General features: G+C 34.3%; 3 protein-coding genes across 3 annotated transcripts; 1 reads left to right on the top strand and 2 right to left on the bottom strand.

The window, feature by feature from the left end:
- LOC18613599 (sucrose synthase 2) lies at window positions 499-6,901 on the top strand. Its single transcript, XM_018124906.1, has 15 exons — window positions 499-773; window positions 912-1,044; window positions 1,504-1,655; window positions 1,795-1,987; window positions 2,263-2,381; window positions 2,531-2,747; window positions 2,920-3,015; window positions 3,113-3,286; window positions 3,477-3,593; window positions 3,716-3,882; window positions 4,163-4,387; window positions 5,146-5,467; window positions 5,555-5,799; window positions 5,881-6,019; window positions 6,541-6,901. Exons 1-15 carry the CDS (start codon window positions 676-678, stop codon window positions 6,571-6,573), a joined length of 2,430 nt encoding a protein of 809 aa, XP_017980395.1. The 5' UTR covers window positions 499-675; the 3' UTR covers window positions 6,574-6,901.
- Window positions 7,419-10,233, bottom strand: LOC18613598 (endoglucanase 17). Its single transcript, XM_007050921.2, has 8 exons — window positions 9,815-10,233; window positions 9,483-9,689; window positions 9,188-9,388; window positions 8,989-9,081; window positions 8,721-8,882; window positions 8,525-8,636; window positions 8,266-8,429; window positions 7,419-8,148 (listed from the first exon to the last, which is right to left on the bottom strand). Exons 1-8 carry the CDS (start codon window positions 10,073-10,075, stop codon window positions 7,816-7,818), a joined length of 1,533 nt encoding a protein of 510 aa, XP_007050983.1. The 5' UTR covers window positions 10,076-10,233; the 3' UTR covers window positions 7,419-7,815.
- Window positions 17,992-21,648, bottom strand: LOC108661504 (pectinesterase-like). The gene is made up of 3 exons (XM_018118633.1): window positions 20,651-21,648; window positions 20,389-20,549; window positions 17,992-18,886 (listed from the first exon to the last, which is right to left on the bottom strand). Exons 1-3 carry the CDS (start codon window positions 21,475-21,477, stop codon window positions 18,192-18,194), a joined length of 1,683 nt encoding a protein of 560 aa, XP_017974122.1. The 5' UTR covers window positions 21,478-21,648; the 3' UTR covers window positions 17,992-18,191.

The raw sequence follows: 26,341 nt of genomic DNA, 5'->3' as shown, positions 1-26,341 counted from the left end.
ATGACATTATCTGATTTTATTTCCTCGGGAAAAAAATACTAACTATTAGCAATAGTAGCATACTAAAACCTTTTACACTTATGTTCAATAATTAAGTCCGATGATAGTAGTTTGAACTTTGACCATGTAATATTTGTTATTAAAGTAAATTAAGATTATTAGTTATTAATTGCCCCCTGAATAAATTGTCTTTATTAGCTAATCCTATCATAATTAGACATTAGATGGGGATTAGTTTTATGGTCTCCAAAGTATTACGTATGAAGCATATCTTTTTCTAGATCCATTTATTCCACTTGATGATATGGCAAGTTAGATATTATTTAATTACCCTTAATTTTCGACGTGTCATAATTCTAATGAACGTGCAATAAAATAACACTTTCTATTACAGTAGTCATTACTTTGCTGTCATGGTTCTCAAGATGGCTTGGCTGATTTATTGAGAAAAAAATGTCGCTCTCACAGAAAAAAAAAAAAGCACGAGTTTTTCTTTTGTAACAATCCGCTTTGTCCGCCACTTCCTCTTGCTTAGCTATATATCTAACCGCCCGCTTCTTCTCCAGAGTTCACTCAAGTCATTGATTTCTTATCAGAATTCCATTTCTCTTCTATTTCTTTCACTTTTTGACAAATTATTTCCGTCGTAAACGCAGAGCTTCGGAAAGTTTGATCATGGCGAATCCTAAGCTCGGTCGAATTCCAAGCATCAGGGAGCGCGTGGAAGACACGCTTTCCGCTCATCGTAATGAGCTCGTCTCTCTTCTCTCCAGGTTCTCCTCTCCACTTATTGCCCTGTTCGCTTTAAATTTTTCGGTTTTTTGAATTTTTAGTAGTATTTGTTTGGTTTCTGAGAAAATTGTGAAGGAAAAGAAAAATGTTACTTAAGTTTAGGGTTGTGGAATTTGAAGGTATGTGGCACAGGGCAAAGGCATACTGCAACCTCATACATTGATCGATGAGCTGGATAATATTATAGGTGACGATCAAGCAAGGCAGAGGCTTAGTGATGGTCCCTTTAGCGAAGTCCTTAAATCTGCACAGGTCATTTTCCTCTCTCTCTCTCTCTCTTATTATATTATATTTAATAGAAAAAAACACGGTTTAGTTATTTATTTATTTTTCCTTCGCAATTCATGAGGCGGTGATTCAGTAAAAAAATTCATTATTTAATCTAAACAATTTTTTCAATGCTTAAAATTTAGTTGCTGTTCAATTTTTATTTCCTTTTTATTCCCATTTCCTAAATATACGGTAATTTAATTTACAGTCGAATTTTGTGGTGTTTTATGTTCTTTACTTACGTCGATTGCTGTGTCTTTAATAGAGTCTATATAAATTGAACTTCATTGGCAGTTCTATTTAATGCTTACGCCTTACTTTCACTGTTTATACTAAGTAAGGTTTTGATCTCAGTCAAATGGAGTTTGGGATCTTGAATTTTAAGTTATACTTATTTTGATATACTAAATTTTAAGTTTTCATTGTTTTGGTTGACTATAGGAGGCCATAGTTCTGCCCCCATATGTGGCTATAGCAGTTCGTCCAAGACCTGGTGTTTGGGAATTCGTACGAGTCAATGTTCATGAACTCAGCGTGGAGCAACTGAGTGTTTCTGAATATCTTCGCTTCAAAGAAGCACTTGCAGATGGGGAGTAAGCATCTTTTCTGTTCTTTGTAATTTGTCTTTGTTGTTTCTTTGACATCAAATTATATGGTTATATTTCCTAGCTCATAAATCATTGAGCATGTCATTGTTAATTTTTGGTTTTTGTATCTTTACGCATTTCTTAGGGATAACAAACATTTTGTGCTTGAGCTTGATTTTGAGCCATTCAATGCATCCTTCCCTCGGCCCAACCGTTCTTCTTCCATTGGCAATGGTGTTCAATTCCTCAATCGTCACCTTTCTTCAATCATGTTCCGTAACAAAGACTGTTTGGAGCCATTGCTTAATTTCCTGAGAGCACACAAATATAAAGGACATGTAAGTGTTTGTCAAATGGGTTAAATCATTTTCACTCTTAGTTATTTGGTTTGTCTATATCATACATCTATTATCCTTATATGTTACCCTTGGCATTTACTATAATTGCAGTTCTGTGATTCATGTCTTATGTTCCTTCAATTTTTAGAAAAAATATTATGTGGCTTGTGGTTCACTTGGTGAGGGTTTAATGGATATGGAAAGGAACATGTGGGAGTATTTATTTTGTAATGAAAAGCTTATAGCAAGATGAATAAGTGAAGGTCTGTATGTAGGCATTGATGTTGAATGATCGTATACAAAGCATACTTCGACTTCAAGCTGCTCTGGCAAAGGCAGAAGATCATCTTTCTAAGCTTCCACCTGATGCACCCTATTCTGAGTTTGAATATGTGTAAGTTTCTGTTCTTTCTGGGTATATATGCAAACATAGACATGTGTGTGTGTGTGTGTGTGTGTGTGTGTGTATTTGCTTCAAGGAGGAGTCTTAGAAGAGCACTAAAGTTGTTGACATCTCTGCTTTTCCTTCTTGTATGAACGCAGATTACAAGGAATGGGTTTTGAGAGAGGTTGGGGAGATACTGCAGTACATGTTCTGGAGATGATGCATCTTCTCTTGGACATCCTTCAGGCTCCTGATCCCTCTACGTTAGAGACATTCCTTGGGAGAGTACCAATGGTGTTTAATGTCGTCATTCTGTCTCCACATGGATACTTTGGGCAAGCAAATGTTTTAGGTTTGCCTGACACTGGTGGACAGGTTTGTTGTGAATGCTGAAAGCATTGAAATGTTTTTAGATTTTTGTTCATCAAGGAATTAAATCTTCGATCTTCCTTTTGATGTGCATGACTACTGCTTATTTATAATATATTGAATAATTTATATCGAATTATCATCTTTAAGATTTCCATTTTTCCTATGTAATGAGCAGGTTGTTTATATATTGGACCAAGTGCGTGCCTTAGAGAATGAAATGCTTCTTAGGATACAGAGGCAAGGACTTGATATTACTCCCAGAATTCTTATTGTAAGTATACCTACATCTAGTCAAGATTGGTGTATTTCAATTTACAATATTTGTATTTGCTTGTGTAAATTTGACATATTTTTCCTGGTTGTTCAAGGTGACCAGGTTAATACCTGATGCAAAGGGAACCACCTGCAACCAGCGGCTGGAAAGAGTCAGTGGGACAGAACATACTCATATTCTGCGAGTTCCTTTTAGATCAGAAAAAGGAATTCTTCGTAAATGGATATCAAGATTTGATGTATGGCCTTATCTGGAGACTTTTGCTGAGGTAAAATCATTTTGACTTTCAAATTGTCGAAGGCTTTTGCTTATTATTTTGGAAGAAAATAAATGATGAAGTTTTTTAGTAATCACATTGTGTTTTAGAGGTACATTGTCTTTATGTTTTTATATTAGTTTCTATCTTGCTTTCTTTAACATCTTTCATAACATGCTTTCCTGGTTGTATATATAATCAGGATGTAGCAAGTGAAATTGCAGCAGAGTTGCAGGGCATTCCAGATTTTATTATAGGAAACTACAGTGATGGCAACCTTGTTGCATCTTTGTTGGCTTATAAAATGGGTGTTACACAGGTTTGTCTCTCCTCTCTCCCAACTCCCTCCCCCTCCCCCCTTTCTTTTTACTTTTTCTGAAATCATCATTACTGTATCTTCCAGCAGTTTGATTGCACTTGTCTAAATTACACATTTTGCAGTGCACCATTGCGCATGCATTGGAAAAAACAAAATATCCAGATTCAGATATATATTGGAAAAAGTTCGATGAGAAATATCACTTCTCTTGTCAGTTCACTGCTGACTTGATAGCCATGAATAATGCAGATTTTATTATCACCAGCACATACCAAGAGATTGCTGGAACGTAAGTTTCTCGATTAACTTTGGTTTATGCTATTTGTTTACAGGATTACTGTTAGCACCTTTTATTTTAGTATGGTCATGTTGTCATTATTGTTGTTTTATCTTACTGTGTTGTAAGAACACTGTTGATCTTAATATCTTTAATTCAGCTTGTTTTCCTATAGTAAGGAGATGGATTGTCTGCTTAAACATATATAACTGTTGAATTGGAGTCTCTGTAATGGCTTATGCAATATGAATTAACAGATGCCTTTTACATTATGTCAATTTCTTTGCACCAGGAAGAACACTGTTGGTCAGTACGAGAGCCACACTGCTTTTACTCTTCCAGGGCTGTATCGAGTAGTTCATGGCATTGATGTTTTTGATCCAAAGTTCAATATTGTTTCTCCTGGGGCAGATATGTGCATTTATTTCCCATACTCTGATAAGGAAAAAAGACTTACAGCTCTGCATGGCTCAATAGAAGAGTTGTTGTATGATCCTCAGCAGACTGATGAACACATGTGAGTTTCTTCAGTCTTTTTTTGCTGTACCTTATATATTAATGTCTAGAAGAGCATAATTTTTAAATCAGTAATCTTGTGATCTGCTTGTTCTATGATAACATTATATTTATTGGACGATCATAATACCATGAATTTTATCAGAAGTTTCTTTAGATGGTGACATGAAGGAACAAGGCCCAATCGATTTTCTTTTACAAACGCATGCCAGAATGACAGGAAATTTTCCATTTTATGTACATAAATCATATGCCTGCAGTTTTTAATTTTAGATCTTCTCATTGCTGGCAGACAATGACTACTAGCACTAGAATTGCTGCTCAAATGAGACTGATGTTTTACTAAAATTCCAACCGGAAACTTACTTTTATTCTTTGTATATAGGATAGAAGACAAGAAAAGTAAAGTTAAAATTGTTAACTTGCATAAAGGCTGAACTATAAGCACTTTTAAATTTTCCTTCCCTTTTTTCTTTTCCTATTTGAGTCAAACAAACTCTGCTATTTATTGAATATAGTCAAGAATGAGGGTTGCCAAGAATATTAAATTACTTTTTAGGATATCTACTATCAAGAATCTTTGTAGCTGACATTGAATGGAAAATTCGGCTACTACAGTTATAATATAAAGCAATTGTGAGATTTTTCAAGTAATGAATACAAAGTTGCAGAGAATTTACCTTGTTGCAATAGTTAAGTCATGGTAAAATATTGTTGGTTTGCCAAGTTTGTAATGCAAGTTTTGTCTTTAATATGCAGTGGTACTTTGAGTGACCGGTCAAAGCCCATAATCTTTTCCATGGCAAGGCTGGATCGAGTCAAAAACATGACTGGATTGGTAGAGTGTTATTGTAAGAATACCAAGCTGAGGGAATTGGCAAACCTTGTTGTTGTTGCTGGTTACATTGATGTAAAAATGTCAAAAGACAGAGAGGAGATAGCAGAAATCGAAAAGATGCATGGCCTTATGAAAGAGTATCAATTGGATGGTCAATTTCGTTGGATAGCAGCCCAAACAAATCGAGCACGCAATGGTGAGCTCTATCGGTACATAGCCGACACAAAAGGTATATTTGTACAGGTATGTGCCCTTGTATAGTGATATGGTTCTGTTGTATTACGACCCCTTGTGCTTTCTAAAAAGTTTACGCTTTCTCATTTATTTCAGCCTGCCTTCTATGAAGCCTTTGGACTTACAGTGGTGGAAGCCATGACTTGTGGCCTTCCAACATTTGCCACATGCCATGGTGGTCCTGCAGAGATTATTGAACATGGTGTATCAGGGTTCCATATTGATCCATACCACCCTGATCAGACTGCTGAACTCCTGGCAGATTTCTTTCAACGTTGCAAGGAGGATCCAAGCCACTGGACTAAAATATCTGATGGAGGGCTTAATAGAATTTATGAAAGGTTTGTTTCTTCTAATTTTCATCTGTACTTCCATTCTCTCTACCATCATGTGGAGCTCAAGTAAAGATTTTGAAATTGTAGGTATACATGGAAAATTTATTCTGAAAGGCTGATGACATTGGCTGGGGTATATAGTTTCTGGAAGTATGTCTCAAAACTTGAGAGGCGTGAGACCCGAAGATATCTTGAAATGTTCTACATTCTCAAGTTTCGTGATTTGGTAAGTGCACTTTGATCCATCATTAGAATTGTTGGTGGAGTGATGTTGGGACTACATTCCTAATTCCTTTATTTTCACACTTTTGACATGAGGAGAGCATTCTTATTATCTTAAGTAGAGTATAAGAAAAGAAAACTGGTTTGCCTGGGCTTCATCATTATTATCAATCACTGGTGCTGCTCTTTTTTTATGTTACCCACCATTTTTATTGTTTTGCTTTGTGTGTCCGTTAGTAACAAATTCTGAAATGAAGGGGCATTATTGTTTAACTGCAACTTGTTATATGTCCAGTAGCAGATATTGTTAAAACGCCCAGTGTTGATGTCCAGTATCTCATATCCTTGGTCAGAATTCTGGAAAGGGACATTTATTGTTTGATTTCAGCCTGCCAAATGTCCAGTATCAGATATCCTTAAAATGCCCAGAATGTTGTTAGAAAGACTAAAATGGTGCTTAGTTCTGCGTTTGAATTTCAACTAAGCATTCTGTACAGAATTTAAGCATGCTTATATTCTTTTCAGGTAAAGTCTGTACCTTTGGCCAGTGATGATTAAGCTTAATCCCCAGCTGCTCCACAAACTGGGTCTGGGTAACCCTTGCAACAGTGACTTCACAGGATAATGATTGTAAGGGTGCGGAATATGTTTATCTTCTGGTTGCAAGGTAAATATTTACGAGTCTCCTGCCTATGGAGCTTTTGTGTTTAACTCTGACTATGTCCCGAATGTTGGCTGTTGTAAATAAATGGTAATAATACTACTGTATTGGCTTGTCTGCCCCTAGGAATCTTGTTTATGAGTCTTCTCTCCTTCGTGTGGATTTAGACATTTAGTGCAGTAGTTCTCTATGTTGTTTATTAATATTATCCAGTTACCTGGTCTTGGTCAGTTCCAAACTAAAAAATGAACTCCAAGAAAGGAACCCTACTAAATTAGAAGCATTGTGTGGAATGTCTTTTTAGGGCTTGGTTCCCACCATCGAACTAGTTGCAACTTTCATTTTGGGGTTTACAATGTAGACTTAAGCTCAGCCCTGACACTCCTGACAGCAACATCTGTGAAAAACCAGCTTTTTTGACCACGACGCACGTCCCTAACAATGTCACGTGTCGAGCAAAATCTTCTTTCTTGATCTCCCTTCCTTCCCATAACCTCTACCACGCATTCTCAACGGTCAAATACTCGTTTCCCATTAAAGCTACAACGGTAAAAATATTCAACATTATCCGCTGGGCACTGGCAATTAGTTATTGTTCCTTAGTCATCGGGTCCAGCCTGCCGTTGTTTTGTCTGTTATTTATTGGTTTCAAGACTTTTTTTTGTTTCGAATCCCAAATTTAATGGTCCCGGCCCACACCTTGGACATAACTAAAGCCACAACAGAGGGAGAGGACGGAAAATATTGAACTCTCGCAAGTTAAACGCTAGCAGACATATTACAAGTTCCAAAAAGGCCTAATATATCCTAATTAGGAGCCCAGAATCCTTAGCTTGAGCTAGCCATTACAACAAAACGCCGTTCTTGGCACGCCATATGCACTCTCACCAGAGGCTATAAACTGTTAACGATAATAATAGTAACTATATAAAAAAAAAAAGCCAACAAGGCTATCTATCCTTGACATTTGTGCTTCAAGGTTTGGGGCTCGAGCCTTAGGTCTCGACCCCATTAGCCTCGTGCACTTCTTCTATTTCCAGAGGAATATTGGTAGAACTTCGACACTTTCAGAATAAGTAAAAAAGAAAACATTACGAACACCGAAATAGCTAAATCAGTTAAGTTACTGGTAGGGCCCCCTAAAGCTGGCCGAAAGAGTGAGCAAGGTAAGCTAACGCTCCTACAAGGGGTGCATTGATGTACGTTGCTGGTTCTGACTGCTCATAATCTGACCGTTGATCTGGGAACCTGTCATGTTGGTCTGGCCCACCGATGACTGCACCTACCAAAATGTTGGGGTTGGGGGATTGGGAGTTCATGAAATTAAAGCCTGCGGAGCATTGGATCTTGGCTGGGTGCTTTGCTACGGACGGTAGTGATGAGCCCCTGTGGTGTATCCTTTGCGGGTACCTTGGACCGTATCCCACCATGTAAGACATCTTCAAGGGGTTATCTCCCAGCAGATAGTCCACCTTATGATAACATATTTCATAAAGATGTTGGTTAAACGTATAAAAATAACTTGAAAATAGAAATGAAATCCTAACAAACAGAAATTTCTTGCTTTTGATTTTGTCAATTGCAATTACCTGTTTCTTGGCAATGATTCGGAGCCTTTTTGGGGTGACCGTGGTGCCACCGCAGTTAACAACCTGGTGGGCAGAAGTTAAGTATTTGGCGTAGGTTAGGAGCAGGAATGAAGAAGAGGTCACATACTGCATGTTACTATCATTCATCTTAAACAGGAGCCCACCTGTTTATAACAAGAAACAACAGAAAAAAAAATTAAAACTAGCCGCTTACAAAGCTTTTAAACATTTAAAATTTATCCAGAGGCTGGAGAGGAACCTGGGGTGTATTGGGCTGAAGAGAATGGGGCTCCTGGTACGAGAGAGCAAATAAAATTATCTGCGTGGCCCTTGTATTCATGGAGAGATTGCAGCCTTTGAACAAGAAATGCCTGCAAAAGCAAGGACAAGATGAATCGTTTTAATGGATGAACCTAATAGCATGTAGAAACGAGAACAAAGAAAGGAAATAAAACCTTAGAAAGAAGAATTCTTGCTCCAACATGTTTGTTATCCCATCCAAAGGTGTTGTCAAACTCCGCAGCTCCAAGGATCTGCCCATTGACCTGAATATACTTCAGGTAGGTTGGGTTCTTGGTGGCTCTGTGCAGCCAAGCAGCACCCCACAACAGTTCATCCTAACATTATTAAATAGACCAAGAGAAATAGATTAGATTGAGATATTCTCACAGTATCCCATGTAATCAACGCTTGAATAGCAAAAGTTTAGTAACATTAATGCACCTGATAACCAGAGTAAGAGCAATAGAATGGGCACACAGCTTTCTTCAGCCCGTTGCTGTAGGCCCCTCTGTACTTGTCAGCAAACTCAAACACCTATTACTCAGAATTCAGAAACAACATAAGCTTTCATATTTCTGAGGAAATTTTGAACAGAGCAAGGATAATTTACATATTTGTTTAGCAAAAATAAGAATTTTACCCTGATAGCCCTCCTAACCAAAAGCTTGGAGTAAGTGGGGTCAATTCTTCTAAAGATCAATGAGGCAGCTGCAAGAGCAGCAGCAGTTTCTCCTGCTACATCAGAACCAGGGGAGTTTTTGTCTATTTTGAAAACACTCCTTGGAGTGTCCATGTCTTCTGGTCTTTCCCAGCAAGAATGGTCCTTGTTTGCATCACCAACCTACAAAAAAAAAGCCGAGCCAATATTATCTCCTCTGTTTTAACACAAAATAAAGCATATAATTTGAAGAGCTACAGGGAAAAGAAGGATATACCTGAACATAAATGGTGCCTGGATGTGCAGTTGCTTTGAGCAGGTAATCAGTAGCCCAACGAATGGCTTGTTTGGCATTTTGTATCTCTCCTTTCATCAACCCACCAAATTCAATCACACTCCACGAGAGCATGGTGGTGGTGAAGGCCATGGGGAACCCGAACTTCACATTGTCCCCAGCATCATAGTATCCTCCAACCAAATCAACCTACATTTTCAAATTTCACACTCAAATGAGGACGCATGATAACCCAATATGAAGGAGAAACCGAGAAAAACGTGAAATAAACAGACTATACAAAGAAAAATGAGAGCATGGTTTTGTATATTTACATGCATGGCTGCACCATCTGAGAGGCCAGAATCCCTCCTCCAAGTAATCCTCTGGTTAGAAGGAAGCCTCCCTGACCTCTGGCCTTCAAAAAAGATGATTGATTTGGTAAGAGCATCTCTGTAGTTGTGCTTGGCAAAACGAGGGTGGTGGTGGTGAAAAGGGCGGTTGTGATGGAAAGGAAAACCATCACCCTGCAGGACAGAACCAGTGAAACAAGCAAGCAGGACTACCAAAGACAAGGGGGAGAGTGAGAGACCCATTTTTTTAGGCTGCCCCAAAAGTAAACAACCCCAACCAACCAACAACCAACTTGCAAGCCGCAGTTGAGGGCAGACTACAACCCCTTCGTTATTTATATAGTAAAAGCTGCCTCCTTCACCTCCTTGCTTGGTTACAAGTTAACACTGCATTCTTTTTTTTATTATTTTTTTAAGGTCACCGCTTACAACTTAGTAAACTAAAAGCTATAGTACAATTTAGAACAATAATTAAGTCCACATCCTGTAACAGGCGCTTGGCACTGGCTAATAAATTTTTCTCGTTTCCACTATGTTTTTCAAGCATTACTTTATTGAAATGAAGATAGCCTTTTCAATTCAAGGTTCCATTGCCCAAAATTAAGGACACGCAGTCAGACAGGAAAGTCTTAATAACAGAAATTCCCGTGGTCACATGGGTGTTTTGATTACATTAATATTCAGTTATCATGTTGGGGGTAAAACGTCCAATGGTGTTAGGACATGTAATGTAAGTGAAGTCAGAAACATTTTTTCCACGATTTTAACTGCAAGTCTGCAGAGGATGTTTAAAGAAGAATAAGTTACAAAAAAGAAGAACTGGAAAGCATGTTGTGCAAAATATTTATATTCACATTCCTCACTAAAGCAGATTTGCAGATAAATCTAAGCCAAATGTTCCATTGTAGTTAATAATTCAAAGAAACATTGAAACGTGCAAAGGCTAAAAGCAGTCGTGCTCGTAATACTTCCTACTTTTCACTCAGTAAAATGTGCCTTTTTCCCATCTTCCAGTGAATAATGATTCATTAGGGTGATTCAATTATACACACCTAAAATGTAGAACTAGCACAATGGAAGAAGGGACGTGATTTAACACTAATGTAAAGTAGAAAAAAACAGAAGATTTACTGCTATGAAGAAGTACGTAACAAAACTTCATGCTAATATGTAACAGAATGACAGAAAAGTAAAGCAAAAAGTTTACCCCTTTATCGGTGGTAAGTTCACATGAATGCAAAGTAAAGAAATCATATCTGCAAAGATTTTGAGGGTATCCCCAATAAGTACTTAATAGTGCTAAGAAACACGCAATGCATTATGTAATTCAATTTTTCACTTATAATTATATGAAAACGGAGATGGTGTAATCTTTTACAGCCAGGGTGACAGGGTGTAATGTAACTAGGCTCCCATAGTGTTGGAACAAAGTTTAGAGGAAGCCAACCGAGGAATCAAAATGAAACTCAGTTTTTCAGAGAAAGATGTTCAACACATAAAAATGGGGAGGTGATGGGTGTCGACGTTGAAGACTCGACCCTGACGTCGGAGAAAGTTGGTGACTGAAACATGGGATGATCAAAATGCTTAATTTGTATAAATCTTTGGGTTCAATGAGTTAGTCACAAAAGGGTCAACGAAGGACCATCATTACAAAAAATTTGGTTATTTTCAACGAAAATTTTCGTTGGAAATAGATTTTTTACCGTTAAAAATGTTTATTTCCAACAGATTTTCAACGGAAAAATCTGTTGAAAATTTCGTCGATATAAGCCTTATGAGTAATACTTTCTGTTGGAAATCTGTTGAAAATTCGTTGAAAATTTAAATTTTTGCCCCTTTTTTTTAAAAATCCTTTTGAAATTTTCAACGAATTTCCAACGAAAATTCCGTTGGAAAGAAATTCCGTTAGAAAGCATATTTTCAACGAAAAATTCGGTTGGCATTTCCAATGAAAATTTTCGTTGGAAAAATATTACCAACGAAATTTTTCGCTGGTAATATTTTGACCTATTATTTTTATAATAAATTTAATTAAAAAAATAATCATTTTTGTTTCCGATACTAAATTTAATTTCGCATTCAACTGTAAAATATATAAAAGAAAAACACATTACAAAATTGAGACCACAATGCCCTACCATTACCAGTATCACCACTACAATGCCAGACGCGAAAAATTCGCGTCTGGCAGAGTAGTGGAACGAAGCCTCGCAGAGACCACAATCAAAAATATTGTACAAGTGTAGCATAGGGGATCCGGGAGCCAAAAACTCAATAAAAAAAAATTCTAAGAATCCCTAGCAACCCAAAAACACAGAAAGCCAAAATCAATTCCCTAGTCTAATAGCCAGAAACCTCAATCCACAAACCAAAAAATACCAAACAATACCAAAAAAAATAATAATAAATATATATACATAGAGAAAGAGAGCTTTGGGTGAAGGGCTGCCAACCGTCGGTGAGAGTTTAAGGAGTTTGGGGTTTGTGCCGTTGGTTTTAGAGAAAGTGTTAGGGCTTCGGGCTTGCCGCCGGCGAAAGGAAAAAGCGAGAGAGAGAAGATCTAGGTTGTTGTGCTGTCGATTTTAAAGAGAGCTGGGCTTTCGGGCTTTTGTCGCCGGCTGAAAAAAGAAGAAGCGAGAGAGACAAGATCTAGGTTGCTGTGTCGCCAATTCTAGAGAGAGTTGGGGCTTCGGGCTTCTGTCGTCGGCTGGAAAAGGAAGGAGTTGAGAGAGAGAGCTGGGGGTCGGGGAAGAACAACAGATAAAGGAGTCCGCTGAAGGAGTGGCACCCGATTAGAAGAGAAGAAAAAAAAGGAAAAAGAGGGATCGAGGGGTGGGATGGGTTTTTATTTTTTATTCCTTTTTTAATTTTTTTAACATCAATTACTATTACATAAACATTTAACATTTGGATTAATGTGCTAAAAACACATTTTCCTATATAAATTTTATAAGTATTAAAATTATCATTTTCATAATATTAATATAAAATAATATATATTATATATATACAAAATAGTAATTATGTTGTTTTAAATAAATCAAATTTATATAAAACATAGTTATCAAAAGACCTTATAATTTAATTAATAATCATAAATTTATTGATTATATGAATTAATTTATCCTTATTTACATGAAATAATTAATTTAATTGCTAAGTTAAAAAACTATTCTAATCTCACAACTTCTTTTTTAATAATTAAGTTTATATATTATAAATTTATACAAACAAAAGTATATATATTATTTAGTAATTACTTTATAATACAATAGTAATTATATTTTTTATAAATAAACATAATATATAATATAAAATATATGTGTTAAAAGACATTACAAGTTTTATATTATAAAGTATATGTATTATAAGTATTATAGTGTATATACAAATTGGTAATTATATTCTTTATAAATAAACTCAATGTATATAAAATATAGATATTAAAAGATATTATAATTTAATTAATAATTATAATTTTATTAATTATATGAATTTGCTCTTAGTTATATGAAATTTTAAAAAAAATAGCTCAGTTTCAAAACTATTATAATCTCACAACTTTTTTTTAGATAATTAACTTCATATATTGTAAATTTATATAAAAAAGGTACATATATTATTATTTAGTAACTCATTTATATAATAGTAATTACAAGTTATAGTAACATAATATATAATAGAAAGTGTGTGTATTAAAAGACTTTACAAGTTATAGTAACTATAAAGTGTGTGTATATAAATATATATATGTATGATTTGAATCCTATTACATTAATAATTATAATCATCTAAATGAAATTTACTATAATCTTACATAAATTATATATTAATATATAATATGTNGTAGACCCTTATTTAATATATCTCATATATATTTATATATATATATATATTCAGTTATAAAGATATTTCAATTAAAAAATATAACTTGTACTTTAATTTTAATACAATTATTAATCGAATTTTTTCTTAAATCATACTTGTTTATATATATATATATATATATATTTTTCTATAGCTCTTGGTCAGAATTGCATGAATACATAGATATAATAAAATGATATTTTAAGCACAAATATTAATAAGTTTATTATAAAACTACTCCTCTTAATTTACATATATTAGCTAATTACAATTAAAACGTAAATAAAGTAATATATACTTTTTAATATGATTTTATATCTTGTCATGGTTTTTTATAAAAATATAAAATTTTACATAGTAATTTTTTTCAATTTTGGAATAAAGTCACATTACCCTAATTTGGTAGTATTAATCAATATTGTATGATTCATTAAAGTATAAAAAATTATACAAAATTACTCAAAGGAAAACATATTTAAATAGAGCTCAAAATTTTACTTCAATGACTATGTATTTGCTTAAAGAGATATCTAATTCTTTTAAAAATAATTAATAAATTTTTTTAAAAATTTAAATTTTATAATTTTTTAACATTATTATTATTTCCAACGGAATTTTTCAACGAAAAGTTACAAATATCATTAACACTTTTATGCACTAAAAAGTTACTTTCCAACAAAAAATTTCGTTGGAAATTTCATTGGAAAGTTACATTTTTTAATATATAATTGACTCTTTATATGTTTCAACGGATTTTCAACGGAATTTTTTGTTGAAAATTTTCAATGAAAAATTTCGTTGGAAACTGTAAAAATATTGAACAATTTTTTTTAAAGTTTAATGTTCCAACGGATTTTTCGTTGGAAATCCATTGGAAAAGATAAAAAATAACATAGGAAAAATTTAAGGTTCCAACATAAATTTTCATTGAAAATCTGTTAGCAATAATACATAGTAACACGTGTATGTTGAAGATGAAATTTTCAACGAATTTTCAATGAAAAATTTCATTGAAAATTTCATTGCAAACTGTAAATATTACAAACTTTTTTTTTTTTAGTTTACAGTTTCAACGGATTTCTAGCGAAAATTTTCGTTGAAAATCCGTTGAAAATATTGTACAAGTCAAATTTTCAATAAAAAATTTCGTTGAAAAATTTTCAATATAAGTCTGTTGAAAATCCGTTGGAATAAGCAATTAAAAATTTTAATTATATTTCGCTGAAAATTCATTGAAAATTTTCAACGAAATATTTTTCATTGAAAATACAAAAATTTTTTGTAGTGCATGCAGAAGTTGTACTTCGTGATGATGTGCTTGAACCAGGAATTCAACATAAGCCTAAGGGAACTTCTAGACCTCCTCTCCAACTGTACATGAAAATTGTATCGTACAGGTGGATCCACCCCCATCCACCAATCTCTAAATGCCCGTACCATCTTGTTTCTCCCAATTTGGTTATATTACTCTTTCATATTTCTTTGGTCCTCGAACGATTAAAGGCTATAAGCCAAAAGGAGAGAAAAAAGAGTAAAGAATCAAATAAATCATGAGAAAATATGATGAAAGGCCGGACTCCTACAATAATATACTATGGTACTATTTATCAATCTATATCATATTATGCAAAAGTGTGTTTCTCCATGTGGCAGAGAATTATTTTTTTCGGAATTTTCTTTTAATGATTGGACCTCTTTTTTTTTGTATTCCATACGCGCTACAGCATTATTTAGGTGGGCATTCCCTTAATTTGCTGCCAATCAGAAAAGGATTGGGACTTGAGAGATGTTTGCCCTTAATTTTCCGCTCAATGAATTATGTAAAGCGAAGCAGAAAGGACCCATGTCATGTTGCCCAGCAAAATGGTCAGCAAGCGTTCAATGCAAAAGGAACGAAAAAAAATGAAAAAGCAGCTGGCAAAAGACTATGGTAAAACAGATCTAGCTACCTTATATTATAGATACAGAACTCATGGTGATACTCAATATATAGTAACCTGCGAAATAATGGAATTAAGTTTGATCGCAAAGCAAGGAGACATGCATGTTGGATTAACAGGAAATTATTCTCAAACTCTAATCTTATTAATTAACTAAAGCTTCATTATAAAGTAAGCAAAATGAATAAATGGGAAAACGGAGAAACCAGAGAAACGGTACTAAAGGAATTTAAATAATTTTGGTGAGAAAGGGATGGGCAATGGGCAAAATACGACCCAGTCGTCATGTGCTCTTCTGAAATCCTCCCACATGCAAAAGCTAGAACTCACGTTCCCATCTTCTATGCGCGCGCCTCTCTGTAAAAGCGAAGATAGATGGGGGGAAGAGACTAATCAGTCATTAAACTGCGACTGAAAAGCTGACACAAGCATTACTGTCATTAGACAGAGTTGAAAATGAAATGTGAAAGGAGGGCAAATGCAGCTTAGTTTATGACGACCTACACTTAACATTTGCATGAAACGTGAGGACGAAGGACGTCCAAGTCAAAACCATTATTACATCGGCGAAAGCTTCGCTTTAATATGCCTTTCTGCTTTTGTCATTGGGTGGAATGGAGCTGTTCTCCCCAACTGCTACTACTTTAGTGAAAGACATTCTCTTTTTAAAAGTTGTAGTTTGCAGTATTTACCAACTATTCTATTCTATAAAAACATAAACTTTTTGTCTTTATTAATTGCTGTCTAGGATGAAATTTTGATAAATTATACTACTACTAATTTAGTAGCCAACTTGTTATTACTTGAGTTGGTGATTTGTGCTAACAGATTAACTTCTATCACATACAAAGTGCATTTCTAAGTTAGGCTTAATTTCCCTACAATAAATTTGATTCGGGGTTATCATTGAGATAAAGATAGACCAGTGTTTAGCAGGTCCGAGGGGAGCTCAGGCAGTCAGCCTCCTATTGTAAAACTCTCTCAAATACTGTCCCTTCGCTTTTACCTGACAAAAGCATGCATGTTGCAATTTTGCAACTTGCTAGCAGTCTCATGATTGCTATTTTCTGAACTATCTGGGTCTGGGGTGGCTGGGCCGGGGGTTCATTATTTTCTACACAAGTATTTTGCATCCCCTGATTTCCGGTCTTTGCGGTGAATTGGGTGTCACTGTTTCTACACTTTGGGCATCCTATGTGAGTTGGGGGATCATTCTATACCGTAATCAGTAACTCCTCAGTCCTCGCTGCGCCAAATTACTGAAAGAGAAGGGCACTTCTATCAATTGCAAAATGAGATACAAACAAAACTCAATAAAGAGTTTGATCCAAATTTAGTTCCATCTTAACATCTTTTGTGAAAGTCTTATATCAATAAAAAGTTTGATAAATTTTGATACTATTTTATTACGGATTTACATTTTTAACTTAAAAAATATACATAATAAATGAAAGAAGACTTTTATTTATCTGTCAAAGATACATCACATATCTTTTAAACATAAAATTCATGACACCAACACTTTGCTAGGATATGAATGGAATGAAAATTTTTGGGGGTGTTACAAAAATTTTAAGATTTTGAGGGTATTTTAGAGAGAGTAAGGACATAAAAAGGATGAAAGAAATGGAGAGAGATAAGCATTTGATCAATTTGATTAAAATTTTGAAATCTATATTTGTCGAACTCTTATAAAAAATAATCAAAATCAACCAAACTCACCGCAATAGTTGAATAGAGTATCTTTTCTAATCAATTAATATCATAATTAAAAAAATTAATCTGAATTCAATTAATTTCGATGAGTTATTTTTATTTGAATCATTAATACTCATCCCTAACCACGAGTAAGAAGGATAAAAGGGTTTGAAAAGGCCCGATTCAGCCTTTTTCCATGTCGGCCTAGTCCATGACCCGCAAGAGAAAGAACAGAGAAGCAAAAGGAAAAAAAAAAGAAGAAAAAACAGAATTTTTATTATTTTTTGTAAATTTTATAACAAAAATGATGATCCTATTTAGCTAATGCTTTGGTTCGTTGAACTAAAAAATAATATTATCATGTGAGATTATAGATGAAAAAAGATAAATATTTTGATTACCATTTTTCCATATAATGAATTTAAATTATATAAATTGTAAGAGGGGGAGAGAGAGAGAATTTGGGCTGCACTTTGGGTCTCATTCACGAAATATGGCACATGAGTTTAAATTGTTTGGGCCAATCTCATATATCTATACTTATGTTATCAAAGAGACCAGTCCAACAGGTCCATTAGTTTTGAGCCCAATTTCAAAATTTAGAGCGAAGTGGGGGAACTTTCACCCTAACCTATCGCTTCTCCGGTCAGATGAATTTAAATTTGAAATATTGCATATAACAATAACTGTAATTCTCAAATGAATTAATACAGCTTTTTATTAATTCTAGTAAAAAAGCAATTTGACTTGTGATGGTAGCTGATCAAAATGCGGTTCGGCTACTTGACCAAACCAGGACAAAATCAAATTACCAAAAAAAAAAATAAATAGTAACATTTGGCTTTCGAGGTTCAACTCAAATTGAGAGAGAATGGAATATTAGTGGAATTTAACCACTCATTTCCTTGTATAAATGTCCCAACCGTGAACTGACTTGCCTCAGTCGAGCTGTTGATGACCCTATAACCAGGCCAAGTAACCCTCGCACTCGTATTCGACCCCGGGCCTCTGTTCAAATACTCCCCATAATAAAGGGTACTCAAAGCAAATGTAGCATTCCATTCTAACCACCCAGCAGGATCCACCGAATCATCAATGTATGATCGCATAATAACTGTCCTGGAATACTCTTTCCAGGGACGCCCCAAGTATGTCTTGAACGATGATTTGACCGGGATCAAATCCGCAGCAGCGGCAATCTTACTGTTCAAAATTGAAATCCCAGTGTTCTGGTTAGGGTCTTCTCTCCCTTGAGCTGTGAAAATGTTCTTTTGGTTTGGATTCGGTTTACGAGCATATAAATTACACTCTTGGAAAACCGCAGCAGCGTTTCCAAAGACGAAGTCAATTGTCCCGTATATGTCACAGTCGCGGTAGAATTGCCTGAGGGAATGGGCGTAGAGAGTGTCCTGGTAGCCAACGAAGCTGCACTTGTAAAATGCAGAGAGATCTGACCCACTCCTTAAAGCCACCGCCTGGTGTTTGCTTGGCCCTGCTGAGTTTTCAAATGTTATATCCTTGGCTATGAAACCGTTCCCCACCACAGCTGAAGGACGAAAAAGAGAGCAGACGTTTGATTAGTCGCAAGAACCTTGTCAATGTTTAAAGCAACTAAAAAGGGTAGATAAACCAATGAGAGCGGACCCACGTAGCCTGTGGGCAACTGTGGAGTTGGTTGAAATTTTATAAAGTGTTTCATCAAAGGTTTAAGGGATTATCATGACATGATTATTAATAGCAATAAAGAACCGAATAATGAATGATGTTCTAACAAAAAGCGGGTGAAGACAAAAATCTTTGTCCCCGACAAAATCAGTAATTAACGCGCTTCAATTTTACCCGGGATGCACGGCCATCAGGAGATGCGTGTCCTAATCCTAATCTACCTACACGACATATACCAGTGGATGAAATCAAAATTGAAAGCAACGGCAGTGAAACATCTATATCAATCAGCACGCAAGTGACTCACTCGGTGATGCATGCGCCCTCTTCATGCTTCATGGTCTATGAGCCCTCATTTATTTTTCTGGCGTCTCTCCTTGTATTTTTTTTTTGTTTCCCCAGAGAAGCACTAATGTTAAGGACATTTAATGAGGTTGACTGTCTACAAAAGTTTCATTTTAAAAATTATATCGCCAACGTCTAGTTATGGATGCGACTGTATAATTTGGGTGCCTTGTTCTTTTTTTTAAAAAAAATTATAGGTCAAACAAATAAAAAAGAAAAATGTTATACATTTTCTCCTCATTTTTAGGTTTTCACATAGAAGCATTGATTTTCTCCGAGATTCTTTTAAAGAACATTATGAGAAGGCGAACAATCGATTATTGACTTAGAAAAGTATATTTAGAATTTATCGTACAGTTATAGTCCCTAATAACTCGCGTTATTATTTTCTAAAATAATTTTCAATACTTTTTACGTAAAATGACAAAAATTGAAAAGATAAGCAAATGAAGCAAAAATGATAGAGATTGCACTCATCATAAAATTAAAAATTTAGAACAGCAGCAGGAGCACCCTGGGAAAGCTCCCTCGTGTTGCTTTATCATAACATGTGAATGACTTGAATGGTATTGGTAAGTAACGTACCTCTACTTTTGAAATACTGCTGCGTGTCTATTCTATTCTATTTCTATTGAAAAGCATTAAACTTTGTCTGCTTATAGCCACAACGAGGAATGAGACTAATTAATAAGGGTAATATCTCGTTGGAGGTGTGAAAATATAAGCTAAGCCAAGTCCTAATTAATCAATTAATCTTACGAGTAATGTCATAGACACTTCCTAAATTCTATCTATAGTAGTATCATCTAAGCCGCTAGGAGGTAGCAAGAAAAAACAAAGAGTGGACACGTCAGCGTGGCTTTCTCTTTTGATTGGTTCAAAATCATTGTATATGGATTCTCCCACTCGTGAGTTTTTTAACCACCCAGAAAAAATAAAGCATATATAACAAGTTTATCGCTAAACATAAAATTGTTTAATTAGGCTTAAAAAACAATTAGTACTAAATTAGAAAGTTAATTGAAATTTCAAACTCACCGACTGTTGCAGAACGGAAAGTGGTGTAGCCATCGACGACATTTCTGCTCGCCTTCACCACTGTCTTCCCGATCCCATCTCCCACAAACATCAGCATTTTCTTCTTCCTTTCCACCTCTACATTTTCAAAATAAGCCCCGGCTTTTATGTATATCACAAACCTAATTCAACAAATCAGCAGCTTTAATCAGCTCATTAGGAGCTCTTAATCTTCTCAGTTTAACATTTTGTAACAGAAGGAGTATAAATTTGTTAACTAAACCTTGTGTCACTGTTGTTCGGAGCGGCGGCAACAGCATCGGTGATGTTAGTGAAGTTTCCAGTGCCGTCTTTGGCAACTATCAGATCGAACTTGGTTTCATTAACTGAAGCCTGTAGCAGTTTTCGATCTTTCGAGGATAACCATGTGGGGAACCCGTTTTTCACACGTCCGTATTCAGGGAAAACCTCGGATTTGGATTTGTTCACACCGGGGACTTTGTTGAGCATGACGAGAGAGTTACTGACGTGATGAGAGATGTTGTGCAGACCTTTTTTGATAATGTTCTTAATATTTCCTTTGCTATGAGAAAACCCATCAAGACATGTGTACTGGTTCGTCATTGCAGCGCTCAACAAAGTCTGCAAGTCGTGGTAGTTATTCGAGACTGCTAATTTCTTCGGGGTGAGATCAGCGAGGGCTACTTTGAGCTCCGCCAGGGTGTTGTCGAAAAGCTCCAGGCAATCGTTTATAGCTCTTTCTTCTAATGTGTTGTAACTTTTGAACCTCCTTTCAATGTTGGTGCAATTTGCGGAGGCGAGTCTGACCTCGTACATTGTCTGGTTCAAGATTGCTGAGATGAGCTCTGGAAGTGATTTGGAGGCGAGATCTGGGAGAACAGAGATGGTTGAGACGCAAAGGTCGGGGTATAATGTGCCTTGACATGCTGAGTGAGCAATTTGGAGATGATTGTGGACGTGAAAATGCTGGATTTTTGCGGTTTTGGGGCTCTTTTTTAGGATAGCCACCGACAAAAGCAGGACAAAGACAAGAGTCGAAACGAATAAAAGAACATGCAGGGGCTTAGATCTTCCACAAGGAATGTACATGGTTGATGCTATTTTTTGACGTTGAAAATGGAGGAGAAGTAGAGAACAGGGAGGGAGGACAGGAAAGGAAAGTGCTTTGATATTAGCAGACTGACAAAGTGCGAAGAGGATAATTGCTCCTTCTTAAAGAAGGTTGTTGATTGCTGTTGAGTAGAACAAGTGGCCTTACATGGGTCATGGTCCACTGCAACTGGACCTCACAAGGTCTGCCTGAGAGGGAACTTTAAAAGTGTTTGGACTCCACCTGGACCCAATAAATTGACTGTAGCCTAATCTGATTCTAATTAAGGTTGCTTGGAAACTAAAACCTGTAGAGTAGAACTTTTTAGGGACGGGTAGCTTGCGGTGAATCTTTGTCTTGAATATGCAGAATGTGAACCATAATCATGAAAGTCAAGCAGGAGCACAATGTTTATGGCAAATTTGTGGCCTACAATTACTTTCTTCTATAAAATATATACTGTACCTGGTGTCACAATTCACAATAATGTCATTGGATGAAGATGTGAAAGAACAAGCACTGCATGCTTAAAGTTCAATGGTTGTACCTCATGTTATAGAATGAGAAAGTTGAGCTTGACATCTCACGGGTGTAATCTATAATTAGGACACAGTTTCCCTTAAAATTAAATTATTCAAAACATTTACAAAAGTGTTACTTCACACAGGTCACGTCATATTTCTGTTCTGTTATTTCTCCATAACAATAATGGTACGTTTGGTTGGCGGAATAGACAGGAATGAAATAGAATAGTTATTATGTGGGAATAGAATGAGGTGGGAATAGAATAGAATAGTTATTACTTAGTTTGGTATGACAAAAAGAATAGAACAGGAATAATTATTATGACTTATTGTAGTGTTTGGTTAGTAACAATAATTTTGGAATAAGAAAGGAATAGAAAATAAAAAGAAAAAAACACCCTTTATTATTTATGTGACATTTTATTTTTATTATATTTTTAAAATATTAATAATCTAGAATTTAATTAAAATTTTAATAATAAATCATTTAAATATTAACATTTATTTAATTTAAAATNAAGTTTCCTGTAATTGAAACCAGAGCAAATAATTATTTTAAATTAATATTAGTTTATTTTTTTCTCATCAGTAAAAACCGAACATTCATGCAGTTGACTAATACAATATTGCTTTCTCTACAAACTCTTTTAAAAAGTATCAAATTGAAATCCACTATAACATAATCAATATTTTCTGTGATCTTTTTGTAGCGTAGCTACGAGCATCATCCTAGTTATAATAAAAGTAAGCTTTAATTTCAAAAAAATTTCCATCTCATCATTTTTTTTACCATAACACTATAAAAATATCAATATTCATCAATTATGTAAAATATTAAAAGCCTATATTCATAAATATGTATTAATTAAATGAGAATTATTGAAATAGTTTTTGTTATAATTATCAGTAAGATTTAAACAATTTATAAATAAAAATATTAATTGCATTAAATGATTTCATTAAAAAATATTTTTTAATTTTAATAGAATTGAATAATTTAAATATTAATATTTATTTAATAATTTAATATTAATATTTTATTAAAAATTGGAATCAAGTGAGAGAAAGAAGAGAGAGAGAAAAATAATATTTTATACTAATAAAGTTGTAAATTTTCAAACTTGTAAGGGGTATTTTTGTCTTTATTAATTTTTAAATTTATTCTTCAACCATGGAATAGCTAATACCATAAGGAAGGGTGGCATTAGCTATTCCCTTGGTTTTAAAGGATTTTGGAGAATAGCCATTTCATAGGAATGGCTATTCCTTGGATCATTTTTCAACCAAACAAAGGAATAAAAATTCATTGGGAATAAAGGGGGAATGACTTAGCCATTCCCCCAACCAAACATGCTATAAAAGTATACATCTTACATTCTCACACCGCAAAACATATTATTTCCCCCAGCCCCTAGCAGAATAGTGGTTAATCTTACACAATATCATCATGTAAACAATTTTACGATAAAAAGGAGTTTAGTTCAGTAAACGGTTTCATAAAATCTTTTCTCTAACAACATCATGAGTAAATTACGAATTAAAAACAGTTCAATCTGTCGCATTATTACCTTCTCTATAATAATGAAAAGGTTTTAATAACTTGAGAAATTAGAGGAGGCTTCTTCAATAAGAAATGGGAGTTTGATACGTTTTATATTTGTCTAATTGATACAAAGAATCAATTTATAGAAGCTCTCTCTGTAATTTAAATGCAAAGTAACATCAACGTACGTCAGGGGTCAAATCTTTCAAATTATAAACAGACAAAGCATGAGAGACAAATAACTCCGAAGTAAATGAGGCACGAGATTGAAATGTTGCCAGAAAAGTCTAAATTGGCAGAAATGCACATGACGAAAGGGGTTTGGTACGTATGCCAAAAGCCATGCTTTGACAGAAAATAAGCGGCACTTCTATATAAAAAACGTTTGATTCACACATTTGACTTGGAGCCCTTTATGCACCGATAAGGGGACAGTCATCACTGCTTTTATATATATATGATTGTACATTTCAAAAATTAAATCAACGTGGATCGCAGATCATAAACATGAATTTAGGCACCGAAAAGCTGTTCTTTTTTTTATTTTTCCTTTTGTGACTATGCACTTGGAGGACTCTTTGAACTTTCTTTGTTAATTGAATAGAAGTTTATCATCATCAAATTGAGGATCCTTCATTTTTAATTTATAATTTGGTAAATGGAGATGTTTATTTTTGTTTTCTAATTACAATGTCACATATAGGAATGAAGTCATTCAATAGTTAGGCAGTTTAGTTCTATGGCAGTGGCTCGGCATTGACAGATGACAGTGCTGGCAATTCTCGAGGTTATGGTTGGTCTTTGATATTGATTTGTTGCAGACGAGCAGTCGCATTAATTTCCTTGATCAAAGAATAAATGGACTTGGCGGGCGGGGTTTTTACTGTTCTAGGACGTAAAGGAAAAGCTATGAGCAAAATCAAATGTCCTGAAAAACATTAAGAAATTGAAATTACATTACTCTATTATACTATTATGCAGATTTCATTAAACATGCATTTATGTGCGCGTTGGTTCTCAGACAAGAATAAGGCATCAAAAATAGTAATTGGTCATCACATGCCCATGCCCTTCTCAAGTTCCCCTTTGCTAGCAAAGATTCTGTTCATTTTTTAACCACCTATTTAGACAGTAAATATTTCTAGAACAGTGCTTCTCATCCCTATGTTTACCAAAATGTATTCTCTCATGTATTCACTGGCTGGGCGGCCCGCCAAGAGTCTTTTTAAGTGTTTGTGGACTTCGCAAATTGAGTTGGGCTCGACTTGGCATTTTATGGTTCTACGTATTCCAACCCGGCTAAGTTCCTAACATTTCTTTGGTTGGACCTGGCTTGGATTCATTAAGCTAATGGCAAACTTTTAAGCTAGAAGCCTGGTCCAACCCATAAATAAATACTTTCAATTTTAATGGGTAAAGATTACTTCTAATGGCCTTTGGATTGTTTTTGATACGTCTCAACAAGATTTTTAATTTATACAACCAAATTTATATAATTCATAATTATTTTAATTATAATTTAACCGATATGTGATAACTTCGTAGACATGCTTATAAAATTTAAAATATCCAGAAATTAATGTATAAATTGATTTTCTTCAAAGTTTGACTCAAATAATTAATACTAGAATTACCAAACAAGGATTAGCTGGGATCTCATTTGTGCGAGTATATCCCTTTAGATTCTGATTTGAACTTTGCAATTGTCAAAGCAGAAATTCCAATTTCTAATCATCAAAAAATATTTGACAAATTTTTTTCAATAAAAGAATTGTATTTCCCTTCTTAATTTCATTCATTCTTAGTTATAACAATAAGCATCATGCACACATCTAGGGTAGGTAGTATCGGGTCCTTAAATTATTAATTAATGTCTGGAACCAGTATTTTTAGGGTAAGTAATAGTTGTGCATTATCTTATAAGTACGACTTCATGCATCTGTTAAGCAACATACATAGTACAAACGAGCATATGTATTAATGCAGTTGAATATTTTTTAAAATATATTATCTTATTGTCAATTTGAAATTTTTGTTGGATTCTAATTTTTGATATATATATATATATATATAATAAAAATAACAAACTGAATTCACAAACTTAAATTGACAACCCTACACACTGTTAAATAGACCTGTCAAAATGGGCTTAACCCATTGATCAGCCCATTTTTCATTAAATATGAGGTGAATTGAATTTAAAATTTTAAGTTCATATTAAAATCAAACCTAAATGGGCTTGTCTATCTAATCAGTGGGTTGGGATGGGTGGGCCAAAAGAAAAAAAATTAANTAATCTTTACTTGTCAAATTAATAATTTTAATTAAAATTAAAACTCACTATCTTTTTTTCTTTTATGACAATGAATATTAAATGATAATGATTCAAACTTGAGACATTATTACTGTCTAAATAAAATTTAAATGTTTTATTTGAAGATGAAGATTAAGGAGGATATAAATGAGTCTTAAAATTTATATTTATTTGGTTATGTACTTATATTTATAGGATTGTAGTTTGCATTCAAAATTAATACTTTATTTATGTCTGATGTAGTTTATTTACTTATTTATATTGAGTGTAATTTATTTGTTTGTAACATATTTTTATTATTCAATTATGGATTAAATCATAAAATAATTTTATTAATAAAAAATTTATTAGGTAAAATTATAAAAATAATTTTTTTTAAAAAAATAACTTGATCCAATCAGACCCATAAGTTAGTAAGAGGTGAGTTGAGTTGAAGTTTTGATGGTCTATGTAAAAAATGAACTGATTTAATCTAACTCATA

This window comes from Theobroma cacao, chromosome 1, assembly GCF_000208745.1.
Source record: "Theobroma cacao cultivar B97-61/B2 chromosome 1, Criollo_cocoa_genome_V2, whole genome shotgun sequence".
In the NCBI taxonomy this organism is placed as follows: Eukaryota; Viridiplantae; Streptophyta; class Magnoliopsida; order Malvales; family Malvaceae; genus Theobroma; species Theobroma cacao.
The sequence above is the reverse complement of the archived record's forward strand: the minus strand, read 5'-3'. Positions and strand labels throughout refer to the sequence as shown.